The following is an 11,046-nucleotide window of genomic DNA, read 5'->3' as shown; positions in this document are numbered from 1 at the left end:
GGGGCTAGACTTCATGTCCCCCGATGATCTCCCCTGAAGATTAAGGCTTGAAGGTAGGCCTTGTCTTTTCCCTAGGTTTGGGGTTTTCCATTTGACTCATCCCTCATTGGACATAGGGATATTAATTACCTCAGCTAATTAATTAGCTGAGGGCCTGGGAAGCAGGGGAGGTGGGGCTGGACATGGGCAGCTCAGGCTGCGGTGGAGCCAAGGCAGCCAGGAGCTTCTGTGCAGTCATCCAGCCACATCTCAGATCAGTCACACCTGGCTCTTCTCCTGGGCATGGCCTGCATTCACTTTCAAGATGAGGAGGAGACCAAGTGTTTTGTATTCTTGTGTGAGAGACCTCCTGGTTCAGAGGTTGACACTTAACTACTGACCCACACCGGCTGGGCCCTTTCAGCATACTCTTGATGTTAGATATAGTATTCTTCATTTCTGCCTGGTTCTTATTCATAATATCTATATCATTTTTCCTGCTGATGTTAGGCTTCATTAAGTTACTTGTAGTTTGAAATAAATTCCTGGAAGTTCCAATTAAGTTTCTTAGAGTTCTCACCAAGTTCCTTGTGCATATTTATAACATAACTGTGCTGATAACTTGCTTGCCTTCATCTCATCTAGGTCCTTTTCTGGAAATGCCTCCATTTCTTTATTTTGGGGGCTGTTTCTTTGTCTCCCACTTTATATGTCTCTTTGAGTTTTTACCCATGTATTAGATGTACTTTCTTTTATGCTGCATATTGGCATTGGGGCTGCGTGGGGTAGGGTGTAAGTGTGGCTTGATGTAGGAGGGCAATATGGATGAGATAAGAGGGTCCTCTAGAAGAGAGTCACTTTTTGGGAACAGATGTCTTCCTTTTCTTGATGGAGCTTACATTAGGCCCGGCAAGGGAGCTGGCACTGGGAGGAGTATTGGGAAGGAGCTGGGTAGCAAGGCAGCATGAATTTTATTCTAGAGGTGAAAGGTGCGGTCCAGAAGGGGAAGCGCTAACAGATGGGAAATGTGAACAGATGGTTGCCGCACACACAGCAGGTAACTAACACATGTTTTGGTGAACACAGGAGGAATCAGTGACTTCCACTCTAGAGATGCAAGTTTATTAGGAGACTGGCAGCCTCCCGTCAACCCCTCTGCACAGGGCAGTTCTGGGCTGCGCCCCAGAGGAGATGAATAGATCAGTTCCGAGTGCCTCAGTCTGGTCTCTGCAGTTGGAAACGTCTCATTGTTCTTTTTATCCAGGGCAGAAAGCTGGAGATCTTAGTTTCAACACGAGGTGGTTTCCCATTTTTTTTCCCAAAGGCGACAATGCCCTGGGCCATGTGGTCACACACGAGGGGGCCCCCAGAGTCACCCTGTGGGCAGAGAGAGGAAACACTGAGCTGGGCTTTGCCCTGCCCTGCCCTCCTTGCTGCTCTGGGGTGTGTGGTCCCTGTTAGGAGCTGCATGGGAGATCAGGGTCAGGGCAGGCCTTGTCTCCTCCCTAGGCCTGGGGTTTTCCATTTGACTCTGATGGTCTTTCTCCCCCTCTAGGAAGCCTTTTCCCACCAGTGGCTGTGGGACAGCCTCTCTGCTCCCCAGAGAGACAGGACCAGAGATTGGACATAGGGATATGGCTAGTTCCCACTGCACCAGGTTGCCTACAAGCTTGGGTGTGCCCAGTGCTGGGCATGGATGATGCTGGAGATCTCACCTTAAAAGTAGACTGACTCATTTCTGGGTCCCCCACACAGATCTCTGTGGTTCTGTTGTAACGGCGTCTGTAGCAAGAGATGCACTGCTCATCTCGTTGGATTTCCAGCTCTACCTCATGCAGTGTGGCTGTGCTGGTGTTCAGGTCGAGTCGCCCCCAGCCGGCCACTCTGCACACCATCCCTGGCTTCACCTGCTCTCCCCTCCTGGGCAGCCTGAGGAGGCTCACGGCGGCAGTCAGCGTGGCCTTCCTCTGCAACTGAAGGCAGAGGACAGGAGTTCTCATTGAGCAAGGGCCCAGGGACTCCAGGACAGTCATAGCCCTGGGACAAGGAAAGGGGTCACATTGGGAGGAAGGAGGTCACAGGAGATGAGAAACCCCAGGCTTACGGTGTGCAAGAGCCAGGGGAGCCATGAGCCCTACCTGCAGCAACATGATGTCATTGACTTTGGGATGATAGTTTGGGTGGCGGATGGCTGTTTTCACCGGGATGACCTGCTGGGTCCTTTCACGCTTCCTGATGTTGTGGGCGCCCAGGATGACTGTGATGGATCTGCACAGAGACAGCCAGGGACGTGGAGGCACAGCAGATACAGCCCAGGGACCAGGAAGGAAAGAGGACAAGGGGGCAGTGCAGGATTGGAGTGGGGAGGAATTCTAGGGGCTGGGGCTGGGCACTGAGCATGCCTGTGCCCTGTGCTTGTTGGCAGCTCAGGCTAGGTGTCATTTCCTGGGGCGGTTCTTGGGTGCTCAGTCACACCCTGAGCTTGCCTTTCTCTAAGCAAAACTGAACCCTGGTCTCCAGGGCACAGCCTTGGCCTCCTTCCTAAGCCCCTTTGATCAGTCCCTCCAGTCTTCAACAGGCTACTTGCATCGACCTGTCCCTCTCTCCCCAAAGCTGACCTGTGCTCTGAAGTGCTCCTCTGTGCCCCTAGGTCTGCAGCCCCTGAGAAGAGGGTTCCCTGTGAGGTGCCTGCAGAAGGGTGGGGCCCAGGCTGCGCTCCTCACCTTCCCCAGCAGTGAGCTGCTGTAAGCACAAAGTCCCCGCGCACAAGGAAACCTCCACATCTTTTTCTGCCTGGATTCCTGATCCGAAGAAATGCCATGTAGGGACGAGAGTGAGGCTTGACCTCATGACCCCCGATGATTTTCACTGCAAGAAAAATTCTACTGTGCCTGCTGTGCCCATGGAGCCAGAGGCTAGAGAGGGGAAGACTGGGATAGACAGGGACAAACGGGGAGGACTTGGGTGGCAGATAGTGATGTCTGTAGTCATCAGCCATAACCAAGAAGACGTCCTGCAGGTTCCTTGGGCAACATTCCTGGCTTGCTACCCAACATTCCTGACCTGACCCACAAGACTGAGATACTCCCTCTGACAAAGAGAAGAGCAATCCTAATCCCTTCATTCCTGTCGCAGCTATGCGTGTGGGCAATGGGGTTTGTATCTGGAACAAGCAATTTAGTGCCTGTAGAGCCTGGAAAATCCTTCCTCCCATGTTCCTTGGTCCCCTCTCCCTTCTTTTTCCCAAACTCAGAGCCATTGCTGGTTTGTACTATTCAGAACATCGGGACTGAAAAATTACCAGAGAGAATTTGAGATCAAAGCAGCCTCAGGGGACCAGGATGCTACCAACTCTGGGATCAACTGGATCCCCAGCTCCTTTACAAAGCTTGGAGAAGGGGGTGGAGATTGAGGGTAGATTTTAAGACATTGCGTTAGAACGTTAGTGGGCCTTGCTTCAATTACGGAAGCCTGTCCCTTCGCCAAGTTGTGATTTTCTGTGGAATTATTTCTCATTTCAAGTGTCCAACCTTCTTTCAAATGTCTTTGAAAAAGAGCCCACTTTCCAGATGGCAAGGGATGGGGAGAGCACCCATGGGCCCTCCTCAGGAGCAGCCCTCTGCCCTCCTATTCCTGTTGAGTTTTAATTCAGCATTAGTCTTGCTGGTCTTTGAGGGAGGTGGGATCTAGAGTTGAGAAAGGCCTGGGGATGGACCAGCGCCAGGATGTGTCTGAGTGTAGCATGTGAGGAGGGCTATGCGCGTGCCCCAGTGCATTGGGCTTCTGGTGGGGGTCGGTCACTCACCTGCCTGTGCCTTGGGAGCCAGAAGAAAGGCCAGCAGGAGCAGAAGTGGCTGCATCTCCTCAGGAAGCTGCCCAGGTCAGAGCTGCCGGTGCTTCCTCCTGGTCTTCTGAGCCCAGGGTTCTCTAGTGTTGTGGCCTTTATCACCCACGGCCCTCTCAGTAACCACATAAGCACCGGCAGCCATTGACTCAGTGGTGACTATTCCAGCTGAAAACAGGAACCACAGGCTATAGATAGGGCGGTTCGTGATGCTGCATCAACCAGTAGCAGGTGCCCGAGGCCCAGGAACCTGAATCTCATAACACACACAAGGACCCGCCTTTCCTTGGCTCTCTCTTGACAGTTTGGGTGATTGGTTACTGAGGTCCCCTTTTTGTGAGAGTCAGCAGTATTGGAGATGAGATTTCTTGCTTGTGCTGGAGGAGACAAAGCCATCAGTGATCAGGTAATGATAGTGAGGGCTGTGGGTGGAGGGATGGACAAATGGTGTGGCAATGATGCCAAAGAGGGCTTGTTCTAGTGACAAAAGAGCTGATGGCTTAACAAAACTAACCAACTAACATTTATTTTGCTCAGGAATCTGCATTTGGACTGGGTTTAGTGTGGATATCTCCCCTCAGCTCTCCTTGATGGCAGAGGAGGCTTGAAGCCTGGAGCCTGCCCAGTGGCTGGTGCCTGATGTCTGTGGGCATGTCCGTTCCCCTCTGTGAGGGTCTGTCATGTAGTCTCTGCATGGGATTGTTCAGTCTTCTTTTCAGCATGATGGTGGCTTCCGCAGAGTGAGCCTCTCTTCCAAATCGACCCTGGCAGACGTATTCTTTTCCCCCCCTAGGCCTTGTAGCCATATGGTATCCTTTCTTCCTTAGTCTACCCCGTGGGGGCAATCAAAAGCCCTCACCCAGATTTAAAAAGGAAAGAGCATTGCAGTCATGTAATAGAGCCTGTGGATGGGAGATACATGGTGGGAGTCAAAGCAGCACACAATCGGCCCCCTGCTGAGGTACATGTAGAGTCAGTGAGAGGAGCTGAAACCACGGACCCCTATAAGCCTCGGCCAAAGCCTTTGGAGAGGTTGGGGTCTGCTCTGTCCAAACCACGTGTATGAGAATGGAAGAGGGTTGACTGTCCCAACAGTCACTCTTTTGTGAAGTGGGAAAGAATACAAGGAAGCCAAATAATATTCTCCCAGCACTGTCCAGATGACTATATATTTCGGATATCTTTATACCAAGCTAATATATGTATTTAATTTGATTCCAATAAAAATATCATTTTTCTTCCAGTGTTACACAAGTTCTAGACAATTTCTAAAATATATGTGGAAAATAAACATGCTAGAATAGCTCTGAAAATTTTGACAAAATAAAAAAAGACAATAAGGGAGAGGGTAAGCCTTATCAGATATTAAAAACATTATATAAAACTTCCTTCCTGGTTCATGAGTAGACAGAGGCCCTTTAAACAGAATAGAAAACCTAGAAACTTTCCCAAGTACATAAAGATATGTAATTTATCATAATGTGGCATTTCAAATCATTGGGAAAAAGATAGACTTTCTAATAAATGATATTGGAACAACTAGAAAATATTTTTTCTTTGTTTTATTTTCCAATCAGAGTTGACAAAGTTGCTTTTAAAAGATATTAAGTTGGAGTCATATTTCATATAAACCACCAGAATGAAATGCAAATAGGTAAGACACTTACATATCCTATATAATAAAGAGCTAATATGCTAATTAGACCGAACAGCAGAACAACCATCCGGAGGACATTCTGGATGAAGCTGGGGCTGCGAGGGCCAAGCCCCTTGCGTGAATTTCATGCTTCGGGCCTCTAGTACAAAAAAAACCCATACATGCACTATGAATAAACATGGATGAATTTCTATATAAACTTAGAAGGGGGTAAAGCCTTTCTAGCAATGACTCTAAATACAAAAACTTTAAAAGAAGTGATTGATAAATACATTTTGATATGTAAAAAATAAGTTTTACAAGTCTCCACTTTCCTGACCACGGGAGCCTCCCTAATTTGAATTGGATTGTGCACAGGCAGGAGCTTTTGATAATGAGTGGGACCATGTCCAATTGAATGGTGTTCAGAGGCAGATTCTAACTGCCATTAGCAGATACATTGTAGGATTGTCCTGCCATTTGATTCTGTACAATTGTTAATGGGTGAAAATGGGGTGCTCAATGGTGGAAGTGGGGGATGCCTTTCCCAACTGGGTGCTGGGGGTAGGGTTCTTATGATAGCTTTAGAAAATGAATTTTCTAAGACTTGTACAGGAGAATGAGTGAATTTTATTTGCATGGAATTATATCCCTCAGTTGCAAAATTCTCATTTCCTTTAAACTGGACCTGGGGAAGGTGCAGCTGGGGATTCAGCAGAGCTAGAAGCAAAGCCAGTGTCCAGAGGTTGCATTCCACGGTGGAGTAAGTCCTGCAGAGCATCAGGCTGGTTGTAATCCATTAGTTCACTGAGTGTGGGCCATGTGGGCCAATGCAGGGGAGCAGGCCCTCTGCCACAAGAGAGCCAGGAGCTCAAGAGGCCGAGAGAGGGAGCTCTGTTTTTCCAGGAGCTTATGTAGCTCAGATTTGGTGCCATTGCAGGGCCACGTCTATTCTGGCCAATGACCTGCTCCCAGGTGTGACTGACAAGTAACCACTTTTCCTATGGCATTCAGACTTACTGGGTATGCTTCTATTCTTTCTTTGTCCAGTCCCTTCTCCCAGGATCTGTGGGGAACAGACCTGGAGAGTGTGAAACTGCAGCTTCTGGCACAAATGGCATGCCTATATTATCAGGCCTTCCCTTTGCTTTGTTCCTGTCAATTAATTAACAACTGGGATAATTATAACAGTATCACAATGACATTCATGCCTGCTACTTTTACTGTATTTTAAATTGTATTTTCCAATTACAGTCCACTTTCAATATTATTTTGTATTAGTTTCAGGTGTACAGCATAGTGATTAGATAAATTATATACTGTACAAAGTGTTTCTCCTGATGTTTCCAGTACCCACCTGGCACCATGCATAGTTATCACAATATTATTGACTGTGTTCCCTTTGCTGTACTTTGCATCCTAGTCACTATTTTCTAACTACCAGTTTGTACTTATTAATCTTTTCACTTTTTTTTGCCTGGTCCCCCTAACCCAGCCATGGGCAAACTACAGCCCGCGGGCCGGATCCAGCCCGTTTAAAATGAATAAAACTAAAAAAAAAGACCGTACCCTTTTATGTAATGATGTTTACTTTGAATTTATATTAGTTCACACAAACACTCCATCCATGCTTTTGTTCCGGCCCTCCGGTCCAGTTTAAGAACCCATTGTGGCCCTCGAGTCAAAAAGTTTGCCCACCCCTGCCCTAACCCCTTCCCCTCTGGCAACCATCAGTCTGTTCTTTTTATTTATGAGTCTGTTTCAATTTTGTTTGCTCATTAACTTGTTCTTTAGATTCTACATATAAGTGAAATCATATGGTATTGGTCTTTCTCAGTCTGACTTATTTCCCTGAGTATAATACCCTCTAGGTCCATCCATGCTGTCACCAATTATATCTGCTACTTTTATGGCTCATGGAAATGAGGCTGCTGCCCTGCCTGCTCCCCACCTGCTGCCCTCTCCCCGAGGTGAAGAGGATGAGCCAGTGAACAGTTTGGGGGCTGCATGTCTAGAAATGAAAGAAATAAAGTCTTTTCCAAAGCCCACATGCTGCTGTTCTAGAGTCTCAAGTGATACAATTAAAGCAGAGTGTAATGAGCAATAAAAATAAAACACAAATACTCCTGTGGGATCTGGGCTCTGTGGGTTCATGTGAAGGAGGGAGAGGAAATTACATTCAGATAAAAGTCAACACTGTCAGTTTCACTTGTGTTCAGGTGTCAGAACCTGTATTATGTTCACTGTACATGACCAATGCCTGGCACTTAATAGGTGGACAATCAGCATTTGTTCACTGATTGATGGAAAAACTGCTTTCCAGTCCTACTGCAGAGAGCAGCCCTTTCTAACTCAAAAGGTAGGTAGAGCTCATGGTGGCCAGCACGCAGCCTGAGCCTTGAGGCCAGCAGTGAGGAACAGGCCGCAGGGGACAAAACCTCCGGAGTGACCAGCAGTCAGTGGATTCTGAGCACGTGGTGGGGACACTGGACTAGATGTGAGGGTGGAGCTGGCTCTGCCCAGTGAGAGATGGGGCCAGGTGTTCTGCAGACACCCTGCTGCCTTGTCCTCCGGGGCCCTGCATGGGGCGAACACATGGGGTAACCCTCTGCCAGGGCATAAGCTGGGTGGCAACTCAGTGACCAGGCCCTGCTGGAACCTGGGCACTCTGGGTGTCCTCGGTGGGAGGGATATGCAGAAGTGGGAGCTCAGACCAGTGCGGTCTGTGGGATGCAGGGTTGGTGGACTCTGAGGATGCTCAGTGGTCAGCAGGGATGAGAAGGAGGGGCAGCCAGGAGACTGGAGGCCAAGCTAGGCCCTGAGCTCAGAGGAGGCAGAAAAGGGCAGGGAGGGAAATTCAGCCCAGGAGGGAATGAGGAGCTTCTCAGGACTTCCCTCCCTCCTCCACCCCTGTCTCTCCTCACCAGCCCCCAGCCCCCAAACCTGCCACTCCCTGGTTGCTGGAGAACAATGTCCTGCTCAGGAGGGCTCTCCTCTCCCCAGTGTGGTGGGGCCTCCTGAGCTGCAGCCCAGGCTGTGCCTGCTTGGTGCCCAGCACCCGCGTACTAGTCCTTTCCTCTCAGCACGTAACACAGAGGAGGAAGTAAGACCTTCACACTGAGCCCAGGACCTGAGAGTTTCATGTTTTTTGCTAATGGTGCTCCTCTCTGCCCTGGCAGAAGGGCGGGCCCTGTGGGTGCAGGTGTGGCCAAGAAGGAGCTGGTAACAGCTTTGCATGGGGTTTGGGAGCGGGGAGCAGGGGTGGGGGAGGGGGCGGAGTCCTGGTGGAAGGGGAAGAGGAGGAAGTAGAACAGAGAAAAATTGTGCTATTGGCCTTCTGAGCACAGAGCTGGTGCCCGTGAATGAGGGTCAAAGAATAAACAAAAAACCCAGCTCTTCCCATCAGCTAAGAGACATTTATTCAGTTGCTGGCACCACCTCCCTCCTGCAGTGCGGTCCTGTATAGCTCCAGAGAAGATGGTCTGGGTCTTGCAGTTGGAGGCTTTTCATGGTCTCTCTTATCCAGGGAAGGAAACTGGCGACTTTGGTGTAGACCACTGGGGGTTCCCCATACTTGCTTCCAGAGGAGACAATGCCCTGGATCCCATTTCTACACAGGAGAGGCCCCCCGGAGTCCCCCTGTGGACAGAGAGAGGGAAGGACTGAGCCAGTTCTCCTGGCCCTGCCCTCCTTGCCACCCCAAGCCCCTCTCGGAGAAGGCTGCCTTGCATGGTGTTCACTTGGGAGATAAGCAGGAAGGCAGGTCCCCAGTGGTCCCCTCAGCCTGGACATTGTCACTGCTTCACTTCACCCCCAGTGGTGGCTCCCTCTGCTCCCCCAGGTCCCTGATCCTCTGGCTATGAAGGTGCTGCAGGACTGTGGCTGCAGCCTACTGTGTAAGGACCAGAGAGCAGGCAGGTGGGGCTGACACCCTTAACCAGCTCTGAGGAGCCACCAGGTGTAACTTCTGCACACCCAGGGAATAGTGATCTCACTGCATTGCCCCAGCTTGGGCCACAGTGTTACACATCCCCCTCCCCAGGGCAGGGCTACAGACTAGGGATATCCACACCGTGTTTGGAGTGACCAGAGGCCCTTGTAGGCTCTTGGAGACCCTATTCATCCCTGCTCTGGTGGCTTCCCTCTTTGATTTCTGGGGAGAAAAATTACAACCTAGAGGGTGAAGGAATCCACCCCCTGCCTGGGTCCCCAGGTCCTACTCTCTACCCAAACACCCTTCTCCCCAGAACCAAGCCAGGCAGATGTTCAGTATCACCTGAAAGGTAGTCTTATTTTCTCCTGGGTTCCCCACACACAGTTCAATGTTCTTGTTGTAATGGTTAAAGCGCCTTTTACACTTCAAATCCGCCTGCAGGGTCAGCTCTACCTCCTGCAGAGTGTCTGAGCCAGGGCCCCTCTGTGTGACCCGCCCCCAGCCGGCCACAGTGCACTTCTGTCCTGGCCTCAACGTGTTCTTGCTCCTGGGCAGTGGGAGGGGCTTCACAGCATCAGTTTGCTTGATGTTTCTCTCCAGCTGGTGGGGAAGAGGCAAGGGAGCCCCGGTCAGCCAGTGGTCTCTGAGCCTGGACACTGAGGGACACTTGAGTCACTAGGACTGGTCAGGTGGCCAGAATGGGAGGAAAGGACGGGGCAGTTCACAGCGAGAGGAGGTACAATGAGATCCCAAAACTGCAAGAGCAGCAGGAGGTTTCCTCACTGCAGTAACATGATGTCATAGGAGCCTTTCCTCTTATTATACTTTGGGTGCGGGATGGCTCTTTTCACCAGGACGACCTGTTGGGTCTTCTCCTGCTTTTTGATGTTGTGGGCCCCCAGGGTGACACTGATTGACCTGCACAGAGAACAGAGTGGGTGAGTGTGTGTGGGGTGGGGTAGGTAGAGTCATAGGAGATACGTCCCAGGAGCCATGAAGGGCTAGTGACAGCTGGAGCAGAGCAGGCCTACAGACTAGGGATATCCAGGTCACAGGGTCCAGGGGCTGAGTGACTCTGGTTCCCACTGACATGGAGTGTAGGGCTTGTGGGAGCTCTCTCTTGCCTTTAGGAAATATCATGAAATTGCTTGCGTTTCCATTTTGACCGTAATGCTTGTGTTCATGGTCCACCGCTGCTTTATTTGGCCATTGTGGTACTTCTCTTCTCCACGGTGTTACTCGCTGTCACTTCTGACTTTCAGGGCCCAAAGCTTACCTGTCCTATTTCCCAGCCTCTCATTGCTCCGTCATGATCTCAGAGGCCTCTCTGATGAGGTCTCATGGGCTTGAGTTACCGGGAGCCTGGGGAGCTGCCCTGGGCTGCAGCTCCTGGGAGGGAGGACAGGGTCCCTGTAGGGGTCTCAGGAGGTGTAGCCTGGCTGCAGCCTCTCACCTTCCATTGCAGTGAGCAGCTGTCAGAACATAGTTCTTTTGCACAAGGACACCGCCACACATGGACTCCTCCTCCTCATCTTCAATGTGAAGGTAGGCCATGTAGGGTCGGGAGTGGGGCTTGGCTTCATGTCCCCCGATGATCTCCCCTGAAGGAAAAATTCTGTTGTGTTTGTGTGCCCGCCCCCCCCCCCCCCCCCC

General features: G+C 50.4%; 2 protein-coding genes across 5 annotated transcripts in view; both read right to left on the bottom strand.

Moving 5' to 3' along the window:
* Nucleotides 1-1,167: 1,167 nt before the first annotated feature.
* On the bottom strand, nt 1,168-3,845 carry LOC102435479 (granzyme B-like). Of its 4 annotated transcripts, none has more exons than XM_006102283.3 (5): nt 3,785-3,845; nt 2,703-2,847; nt 2,118-2,247; nt 1,695-1,952; nt 1,168-1,356 (listed from the first exon to the last, which is right to left on the bottom strand). In XM_006102283.3, exons 1-5 carry the CDS (start codon nt 3,837-3,839, stop codon nt 1,195-1,197), a joined length of 750 nt encoding a protein of 249 aa, XP_006102345.1. In that variant the 5' UTR covers nt 3,840-3,845; the 3' UTR covers nt 1,168-1,194. The 4 variants fall into 4 exon arrangements, with proteins under 4 accessions (XP_006102345.1, XP_023599430.1, XP_023599431.1 ...); XM_023743662.1 differs by having other exon boundaries at nt 2,703-2,861; nt 3,781-3,839; XM_023743663.1 differs by having other exon boundaries at nt 1,887-1,952; nt 3,785-3,839.
* Nucleotides 3,846-8,876: 5,031 nt separating this feature from the next.
* Nucleotides 8,877-11,046, bottom strand: part of LOC102435171 (granzyme B) — a 3,349-nt gene continuing 1,179 nt past the window's right edge. The window contains exons 2-5 of the mRNA XM_023743672.1: nt 10,847-10,994; nt 10,177-10,311; nt 9,736-9,985; nt 8,877-9,098 (exon numbers count right to left, since the gene is read on the bottom strand). Coding sequence (XP_023599440.1) covers nt 8,877-9,098; nt 9,736-9,985; nt 10,177-10,311; nt 10,847-10,994 — 755 coding nt within the window. The remainder of the gene's footprint in view (nt 9,099-9,735; nt 9,986-10,176; nt 10,312-10,846; nt 10,995-11,046) is intronic.

Source organism: Myotis lucifugus, unplaced genomic scaffold, assembly GCF_000147115.1.
Source record: "Myotis lucifugus unplaced genomic scaffold, Myoluc2.0 scaffold_406, whole genome shotgun sequence".
NCBI lineage: Eukaryota > Metazoa > Chordata > Mammalia > Chiroptera > Vespertilionidae > Myotis > Myotis lucifugus.
Note: the sequence above shows the minus strand (reverse complement) of the source record. Positions and strands in the feature narration are given on the sequence as shown.

Coding starts and splice junctions, on each gene's coding strand:
- LOC102435479 (XM_023743662.1), bottom strand. CDS start 3,839: ATGCAGCCACTTCTGCTCCTGCTGGCCTTTCTTCTGGCTCCCAAGGCA. Junction 1,953..2,117: donor ATGACATCATGTTGCTGCAG/GTAGGGCTCATG, acceptor CTCTGCCTTCAG/TTGCAGAGGAAGGCCACGCT. Junction 1,357..1,694: donor TGAGTCAGTCTACTTTTAAG/GTGAGATCTCCA, acceptor CTCTGCCCACAG/GGTGACTCTGGGGGCCCCCT.